Raw genomic sequence first — 9,715 nt, forward strand, 5'->3', positions numbered from 1 at the left:
AGTTCTGTTATGGTATTTCAAGCACATGAGTGATCCTTGTAATTCAGATATTTAAAATTTGACCAGCACTTTAGGATCTTACTGAATCAGCGTTTACATATTTCCTTATTTCTCTTTTGGGGGTTTACAGTCTTTTTACTTTTCTTAAAAGTGGATGCATAATCCAGCTCCGATACACGCAAAACCAAGGGCCCATTTTTGCTAAAGCATGTTTTGACAGCATGGGCGGTGAAGATCAGGGCCCTGGCTGAAAGCAAGGATGTACCCCTCCTCTCGGGGATGGACTCTGCCAAACAGGAGGGCTGGAAGCCATAGGGCAGCTAATCCTAAACTACATGGATGGGGGTAGTGGGGGAAACAATTTCTGCTGGACACAGTGAAGGGAAAAAGCCTCAGAAAATACTTTGGGACAGGGATTTCCACCTCCCCAGGCTGGTTGTGCCTAAAATGCGTTTCCAAACCCAAGGAGCCACAGAGAGGATCCTGGAGGTTTCAGTGCCCCTGTGCAGACGCAGTGTCGAGTATCTCTCAGCTGGAGCTGGAGGTTGGGAGTGCATTGCCCAAGCGAGTGCCCCGGGCACAGAGGGGCTGCGCTGGGGCAGCCGGAGGGTTGGAGGGGAGAAGGCATCTGGGAAGAAGCAATGCAGAGCCTGACAGCTCGGAGACGGCCAGATGTTTTCATCATTATGGAAAAAATCTGTTGGTGCCTCTTTGCCCAGAGAAACACTGGAGGAGGAAATAGCCTCTTGAGCTCCGATCAGGGCTGCATATTAAAAATGCAATGGGCCAGGGTCAAAAACCAACAGAAATGGGAGGAAGGGATCTTTTCTGATTCATGCTCTAACATTCAATGTGAAGGTGCCCCGAAAGCCTGCACTGCCTCCCCAGGGATCTTTTCCCAAATCACTGCCTCAGAGAGCTGGAGAGACAGGGCCTGAAAGATGGGCCCAAGTGATGTTTCTCCAGCACACCCCCCCAGCGCTCCCTCGTCCCTCCAGCTGCAGCAGGTGCTGCCCTGGGGATGTGCAGCCCCGGGGACACGTAACCCTGGAGCTGCATAGCTCTGGAGACATGCAGCCCTGGGGTTGCAAGGAGACTGAACACAGCGATAATGCAACCAAGGGCTGGGGACCCCTGTCCCAGCTTACAAAATCAGCACTGAACAAAGCCCGCTGCCCTCTTGGCCCCAGACACCCCTGTATGCTCCAAGCCCCTGGCTTTGTGCAGAAGACACCTAAAAGTGAGAGCCAGGGCTGGGTTTTTCAGTGGCACGGGATAACAGGTTCCAGGTTTTCCTTTCTGTCCCCGCATCCCCTGCAGGGTCCGGTGCCCCTCTCAGCCCAAGCATCCCAACGGGCTGCAGGACGCCAGGATACGGCCAGCCCCTTCCCCCGGGCAGCTTTTCGGGATTCATCCCTCCCCACAGATCCCCTCTTCCCAAAAGCAGCACGGCCCCCGGCCCCCGCCGGCTCCTCTCACTAGTTTTAGCTTTCAGGCACGAAAGATACGGTACAATTAAAAAGCAAAAGTAACCCCAGAGGACCGCCCGGGAGAAAAGCATGCAAAACCGTAAGAAAACACCAACAGCCAAACCCAAATTCCTCCAATTTCTGTAAGAAATAAGCCCTGTCCACGAAATAAAAGGGCGTTTAACGTTTCGTGCATTTCACTTGGATTATTTTGTTCTTTAATTGACAAATAGAAAAGCCGGGCGGCGTCTGGGCTTGGAAACGGATGGCAAACCGCGCAGCTCTGGCAGGGAAGAAGGCAGGCACCGAGGCACCGTGGGGAACTCTCCCTCCTTTCCTCCCCTTCTTCTTTTTACAGTAGTGCTGGGGTTCTAAGAGAAAAAAAAAAAAAGGCTGCCTTTTAAATGGTGCTTTTCCCTCTACCGCTGAAAAACGGGCTGATAATTAATGCAGGAGTTGGGGGAAAATGCAGATCTGGTTTTATTTATGCGACCTTCCTTTGAAATTTAAAAAGAAACTTGTGAAGATATTCGAAACTTGGAAATTTTAGCCAGGGGGGGAGAGTAAAAATCTAGAAGAACTTTTGCAAGATTTTCGTTTCTTTCCACCCTTTTCTTCTTGACACACACTTAAAATATATCATATTTTATGTTCGGTGAATTGTATATTCATCAGGCTGATGAAAACACTTTCCCGCATGTATATTTGCCAGTTTTCCTCTCTCGCGTATTTTAATTTTGCATGGATTTATTCCCAACCGCTTTTCTCTCTGCAAAACAAGCCGCGGGAGTGCTCGAGGTTTTACTTTTACAGAGAAGATGCAGAAACAGGGACCCTTCGGAGAATCCCACCCATTCCCCGTCAGACCGCCACAAAAAAAAAAAAAAAAAAAAAAAAAGAACAACGGATAATTTCCCCTCTTGGAGAAAATGAACGACTCAAAGACCTGATCCTGCTCCCGGGGCTGAACCGCCCGGGAGCCCCGCGGGGGTGGGCAGCGGCCCCGCCGCCCTGCGCGGAGCCCGTTGTCTGCAAGAATTTGCAGAATTCAAGGTTGGGAAAGGAAGAACCGGCTCCGCCAAACCCGCCCGTCTCAGGGCAAAAAAAGAACGCGGGTCCGAGCATCCCGGGGTGGGGTGGGGGGGTATTTCCCTTTTTGGTTTTGTTGTTGTTGGTTGGGGTTTTTTTGTTGAGTTCGGAGGGGGTTTTGTTTGTTTTGGGGAGGAGGGTGGCTGTGTTTTTTAAAACTGATTTATTGTTACCTAGAGGACGCCCGGCACTCCCGCCAGGAGCGGCAGCCACCCTGGGGCGGGTGGGGGATTTTGCAGGACAGGGGTGAGACCCGTCCCGTCCCGTCCCGTCCCACCCGTGCCTCCCCCCGGGGCAGCCCCAGCTGCACGGCGGCAAGTGCGGGGAAAGAAACGGGGCCGCGTCTCGGGAAGCCGCCTTCCCGGTGCAGGGGGACAGGGAAGAAAAACCAGAGGCACCCACCCCGCCAAGGCCCCGCGGGAACGGAGGGGGCAGCTCGGCGGGGACAGGGACCCCCCTCCCGCCCCGTCCCACGGCTCGCCCTCGGGGCAGCCGATTTCATGCCTCTCCGGTTGTGGGTCACAGGCTGGGCCCTCGCCGGAGCAGAGGTGGGGGGTCAGGGCTCTGTAACTCTACTCGCCCGGGTTCTTCATCCTCCCACCCGTCTCGGCGGAGCTGATCCCCGAGGGTCCGCTCCGCTCCGGGTCCTGCTGCCGGAATCCCGGGGCGAAACCTGCCGCCGCCCGCCGGGCTGAGAGCCGGCACCCCCGGGCAGGGCGGTGGCCGGGAACGCTGCCGGTCCCTCATCTCCTCCGGGGAGAGGGGGGGTGTCACTTTTAAGACAAATAAAGCCCGAATACCGTCTCGTGTTAAATATGGCTCCCCCCGACCTGCGCCTCCAAGGTTGCGCTCCCTTTCTCCGCGCATACGCGGCCAAGGGCAGACCCAGATCCCTGGGGGGGGCGGGGGGGGGGGGGCTTGGGGGGGGGGGGGGGGCGGGCCCCGCTGCCCTGGCCCGGCACGGCCCCCCCCGGTCTCCCGGGGAGCGCAAAGCGCGCATGGTGACATCGCAAGACGGATCGGATTTGCAGGGCCAGCAGGAAGTATCCGAGAAGTCAGCCCTTTATCTCCTCTGGAAAACATCGTGCGGACAGACAAGCTGCAAACACCCTGAAATCCTTGCGGCGGTTTCAGGCTTCCCAGCCGAGCGCGGCTCCCATTCCCACAGGAGCCGGTGGGAACCCTCCCGCCCGCGGGGGGTAGATCGGGCCAAAGCTCCGAGGGAGAGGGCAGGGCAGCCCCGCCGCATTTAGAGCTTTGTCCTTCGAATCAGCCCACGCCTCGTAGTGCCTGGAAGGTATTTCGTTTTTAAAACAGTTTTCTTGACCATCACTAGGCACCGGTGCGTGCTGGCTACCGGACGCGTGTGTCAAACCGTTGTCGCATTTACTAAACGTGAAAGTCTCTTCGGTCGTTTAATTTTCCCGTCCCTAAAATAACGGCATTGCTTCTGCCCTGTGTGCGTTCCCCTTGGAAAAGTAACGAACAAGCGCTTCTGTAATTAACCGGCCGCGGTAAAAAGCTTTTACTCGAGCGCAGAAAAGCGGCAGGTCCTGGAGCCAGCGCTAATAACGCGATCGCCCCAGTAACGCCCGGGTACTGGGAGAGGGGCCGTGGGAAGGACGAGGAAATCCCGGATCGCGCTCTCTTCACCAGCGAACCCAGCACAGTTACAGGCAGAAAAAGTTAGAGGCAGGGTAGAATTAAAGCTTTTGATTTATCTGACCGGCTCCCAGCCTTCGCTTCAGCCGAGGCGGGGGGGGGGGAAACCACCTCCAGCGCCCGAGGTGCAAAAGCCAGCTTAATTGTCAGATTCCAGGCACGGAGCCCAGGGCAGGAGGGGAAAATCCACGGTGACATTTGCTAGCCAAGTCTCCTGCCCAGGTCACCCTGCCCGAGTCACCGACGAAGGCAGAAAGCGGTGCCCGAAAGGCGGGGGGTGGGGGTACCAAAACCGAAACAACACGGGACGGTTTTATTCCGGGCTTCGCATAAATCGTCCTGAAATAAAGGGAAGACACTTGGGTGCTTTCTGTCTGCCGCATTCGCCCTGCTGTGCCCTGGCATCAGCCTGCCCGGCTCCATCAGCACTCTCCAGCCGGTTTGCACGGCGGGGAGAGGGCCCGGTGCTCTCCTAAGAGCACGGCAGGGATGAGCTGGGAGCCCACAACGGCGGGCAGGAGCCCCCAGGGCCGGAGCAGCGGGGCTGGCAGCGGAGAGACCCCCTCGCACCTGCCCCGCCGTGGGAGAACGGGGCTGTCCCGGAGGAACTTCCCCCCCCCCCCCGGGTCACGGCGCAGCAGTCCCCATCACCGGGCAGAGGCGAGGCCCCTCGCCGAGGCCGCTTTCGCGTCAAGGTCAAAACTCTCTTTTTCCTGCTCAATGCCCGAGGCCGGGGCCGCGGAGCGGGGCTGCTCTCCCCGCCAGCAGCCCCGGTGCTGGGAGCGGAGCGGGGCGGCCGGGAAAAGCGGGCTTCGTTAGAGCTTGAAAGGACCGGAGGAAAAAAAAAAAAGAAAAGAGGGGGGAAAACGGGAAAGGATTCAAAAAAAAAAAAAGGTAGCAAGAAAAGGCGAAGGTTTTAGCTGCAGCGGAGTGGAGCGCCCGGACAGCTCCAAAGCCGTTTTCCCCTGCAGAAATGCGGAGGGGTGAAAGCAACCCCTTCCCCGGCCCCAGCCGCCTCCCGCAGCAGCGCAGTGCGGCCCCCCCGCAGCCCCCAGGCCCCCTCCGGGACCGCCGGTGGGACCCCGCCGCGGCAGACACGCACAGCAGACCAGCTATCGTGCCGGCAGGATTTATTCAACCAGGGCTCGCCGTTTTGTAGCATCCCTTTCCCATCGTTTGAAAGAAAGAACTGGCCGAAAGACCTTGGGGAGCCCTGGGGGACCCGCAGAGATCCCGAGGTCCCGGCGATTCCCACCGCCCACGATGGGAACCGGGAGATTGGCACAAGATCTCGCAAGGAAACCCTAATAGGCTATTTCTGGACTACTGGCTCTTAACAAATCTATAGCACCTGAAGTGTTAGCACTCAATTAGTGACAAGGTTTCAAACCCCGGCGTTTACTGGTGAGGTATAAACAGAGTCCGCGGGAGATAGTCGGGAATTAGAGCGGGAGGGGGCCCTGGACTTCTTAACCGACTGGGATTAAGAGGAAAACTTTTAAAAAAGGCCCCATCTCTCAGCCTCTCTAAACAGTCCTAGGTGTCGAAAGCTCGGGGAGAGAGGATGTGCTCCCAGGAGCTAATTGCGGGGTTGGGGGGGGGTGTTTGTTTTCAGCAAAAAACTTAAAAAAAAAAAAAAAAATCGCGTTTAGCAATCCCGGAGAGAAGCAACGAGCGGGTGTGGAAGACAACGCTCTCCTGCGAGGGGCTTTTCTGGACATGGGGGCCAGGCTCAGTCCCGAGGGGGGGAAGCGAGAGGGACCTGCAAAGAGCGTGAAGGCGGCGGGAGGGAGCAGGGCACCCCCCGCCTTCCCCTCGCAGCCAGGAAAACAGCAGCGGCTTTGCTCACCCCCGTCTCCCCACGGTAGCACCCACGGGACCCGGCTGGATGGGTGGGCTGGAGAAGGTGTTTCGGGGCGCTCCTCCAGGGTCCTGTCTCCCTTTACTCCTTTTTTTGCGTGTGATTTAAACGCGATTCTCATTTCGCACCTGCTGGCCAGCAATCAAAAGCGACCCCACGGAGGGGAAAAGCGCTGTGGGAAGGTTGGAGGTGCGGGTGATGCCTCTCCCGGGGGCTCAGCCGGGGCACCCGGCCAGGTCACCCCGGGCTGGCCAGAACGGGGACCGAGCCGCGGGGCCTGAGGGCTGCAAGCAGGGTCCGGAGCTGGGTGAACCGGTCGCCTTTGTCCCCTCTGCTCGGCTGCCCTCGGCCGAGACGCCGTCCGCAAGTCGGAGCCTGGCTTCGGCGGGCTGCTGGAGAGCACCGGCAAAGGGAGAAAGCGGGGGCGGCGGGGATGGGTGCTGAGCCCCGACCCGGAAAGTCCGAGAGCTGCTGTATGTCAGTAACTTACTCATCAATCAGCCGGACACAGAGCAGACCTGGCCTCTCTTCGCGGAGTGTTTGCTTTTTCACCAATTATTGCGGCCCTGCAGCTCTTTTTGTTGATACAGTAGTTCTAAAAAGTGCTAATGTTCATTTATCAGGGGGCCGAGCCCGGGACTCCCACTAGTTATGATTCTTCCAAAAATATAAACACGAAGAGAAGGGCTAAGGCTAAAGCCCCCATTTGTTTCTAAACTGCAGTATTAAAAGTGATGCATTGTTGAAGATAAAGCGGAGATAACGCTGTCTGTCTCCAATGAATGTCTCCCCGACGCATTAATGACATTCCAAATGATAGCTCCGGCTTATCGTTCAATTAATCACTTCCACCCTCTGCAGCCGGGCCCACATCGATCGGGAGCCGCCGGGTGATTGGGGGTCTGGAGGAAACCCGTCAGTCCTCAATTCATCGCAGCTCGGCGGCCGGCAGCTCTCCTCCCGGTGGACGCGGAGCCCACCGCCGGGGATGCGCTCCGGACCCCCACCGGCTCGGGGCCGTCCTTCCCCTCCGGGTTCACCGGGGAAAGGGGGACCCTCCGGGGCAGGGACTGCCTTGCCAGCTCCGGGCCTGACCCGGGAAAGGCGTTTTGGGCCCGGGATGGAGGAAGGGAGCGCTGGGACCCCCTTTCTCCCGTCCCGAGGGAGGTGGATGCCGCCGAGGCAAGCGAACCTGCGGCCGCGGGTCTGGGTTTGGGGCGGGGAGAAAGGGATCGCTCCGTTATTTTGGGATTTATCTAACCTATCCCGCTTAGCTTGTAATAAAAAGGAGGCAACGAGGTTAAAAAGACCGGCGGGCGGCGCAGAGGGCAAGGGGTGCCGCGGGCACCCGGCAAAGTCCCGCCGTAGGCTCCTCACCTTCCCCGGGCGCTTCCCCCCTTCTGCAACCGAGGAAAATCCCCTCCGAGCTGTTTCCCAGGGAAATCCGCAGGAAACGCAGCCGCGAAAAGCGAGATGGCCGCTTCCCCCCCCCCCATTAAATTGCAATATTTCAGGCCTCCCCGTACACACTAATCGCTCCAACTGTCATCGCAAGATCCAAATCTGGTTCGCGAACAAACCGCTCCCCAGGACACCGGGCAGACGGCTGCAGCAAGAGGCTGCGAGCGCCGGGGCTGCTGCTGCACCGGCCGGCGGTCCCCGGAGAGCGGGACGAAAGTCACAGCATCGCCCGCAAAAATATCCTTAACTAAATTGCCCAGAGGGTGCCGAGACACCAAATCTCGGGGGGGGGAGTGGGAGAGGGGACAGCAGCAGCAGGTACGTTCAAGAAGGGGCAGCCCAGGGAGGGCGGCTGCGGGCAGGTGCCCCCCTTTCCACCCGCCTCGGGGGGTTTCCTCCGTCTGCGGGAGGAGGAAGGATTTGCAAAACTCGCCCTGCGACCCCCCCGGGCAGGGCCCGACCGAGGGACTCCCCCAACTCACCGCACCCCGCAGGGCTTCTCCGCTCGGCTCCTCGGCCCCTGCCTTATCTCCCACCGCCCTCCGCCGCGCCGGGGCTCACAGGGGACGAGCCGACCCCCGTGCCTCTCGGAGCCGGGCGGTCCGCACCCAAGAAGTCGCTAGAGGAGGGTTTTCTACTTTTTTCTTTTTTTCTATTTTTTTTCCTCATCCCCCCGAAGCCAGAAAGCGCTGTAACGCCCCTCCTCAACCTGCGACTTTGCCACTAAGGTTTATTTTAACGACTCCAAGCGCGTTAAATTGACGAGCTCCCATTTCTGCCCCGTGAATCCAGGGGCTTGCGGGCAGCCGTGAGCCCATCCCGGCTGCGGGAACCCGGCCAGCACCGGGGCTCGCCCCCGGCTCCCGGCCGCAGCCCGGTGGCCGGTTGCTTTGACTTGCTCCTCTCTTGGCCCCAGGACCCCTGTATATTTTGCAAAACCTTCAACCTGCGGTTTTTTTGGTTGGGTTTTTTTTTTGCTGGTGGTGTTTTTTTTGTTGGTGGTGTTTGTTTTGATTCCCCCCCCCCCCCCGGACAGTGCTAGTTTTTTGTTTGAAAGCTTTACAAACAGGTGGGGGTGGGAACCCAAACGGCATTTTCCCCTCCAAGGCCAGGCAGGGGCTGTTTAGGTGCTCTCTCCTATCAGCTGGATTTTGCGGGTGTTGTGCTGCTTCAGAATATCTGTATAAACCTTAAGCACGGATTTCCCCTTCAGCGCACTTCTCACAACAGTGAATTCCCGTTTTCTAGTTCCTGCGATCGGATATTGCAGAATAGTAAAAACGAAACCTCCGTTCCCTTGCTTAAAAAAAAAAAAAAAAAAAAAGAAATCAGCACATATTTGGTTGATGGTTTCCTCCCGGCCTGTTTATTTAATCTGACTGTATGATAGATGGCATCAGATAGCGGCTTTGTACACATTAGGCCATTCTGGATTTTTTTTTTTTTTTAATGGATCAACAAACTCAGCGAGGAAAAGCTGGATAAATACAGTGCCGCCCCTTTAAATGAGTGGGGATGTTTTTGAGATGTATTACTATATTAGGTGACATGGAACTTTGCATCTCTCATACCATCACTGCAATGTTGGCCAATAGAAAGCTAAAGTCACCCAAAAACTGCCTAGTCCCTCCTTCCCTTCCCTTATGGTCTGGTCCTACCTGCCTCCAGTGCACAAGTCAAGGCTACTCGTGGGAATGCTATGTGCCCCCTCCGTGAGCCCACGCTCCACCACTGCTCCAGGTTGGCTGCTCCTCACCTACTTTTCCATGACCCTGGGCTCCGGCTGCTGCCCCGCTCTCCTCCGCAATGTTTCCTAGCCCTGTGACAACGACACCCTTCTCGGTCAAGGATATCTTGAACCTGGAACAGCATCAGAGCGGTCTGGCGTCCATGGAGCTCTCCTCGCTGTCCTCCCCCTCCTGCATGCTGGCCACCTTCAAGCAGGAGACGTACAGCACCGAGCCCCCAGCCCTGCCCGACCTGCGAGAGGAGCTGCCCGAAGCGCACCCGGCCAAAACCGCCACCGCCTTCCCCGGCTCCTACTATGTCAAAAGCTACGTGGAAATGGACTCGGGCAAGGACGCCAAGGCAGACAAGAAAGGTAAAGCCAGCGAGTAACGGTGGTACCTGCCAGGGCTCGCCAGGGGCCTCCGAACTGGGGGGGGGGGGGGGG

General features: G+C 57.7%; 1 protein-coding gene across 1 annotated transcript in view; it reads left to right on the top strand.

The window, feature by feature from the left end:
* Nucleotides 1-9,275: 9,275 nt before the first annotated feature.
* NKX2-5 (NK2 homeobox 5) overlaps nt 9,276-9,715 on the top strand; it is a 1,930-nt gene continuing 1,490 nt past the window's right edge. The window contains exon 1 of the mRNA XM_010579063.1: nt 9,276-9,643. Coding sequence (XP_010577365.1) covers nt 9,349-9,643 — 295 coding nt within the window. The 5' untranslated portion in view covers nt 9,276-9,348. The remainder of the gene's footprint in view (nt 9,644-9,715) is intronic.

This window comes from Haliaeetus leucocephalus, unplaced genomic scaffold (genome assembly GCF_000737465.1).
Source record: "Haliaeetus leucocephalus isolate CR32 unplaced genomic scaffold, Haliaeetus_leucocephalus-4.0 Scaffold656, whole genome shotgun sequence".
In the NCBI taxonomy this organism is placed as follows: Eukaryota; Metazoa; Chordata; class Aves; order Accipitriformes; family Accipitridae; genus Haliaeetus; species Haliaeetus leucocephalus.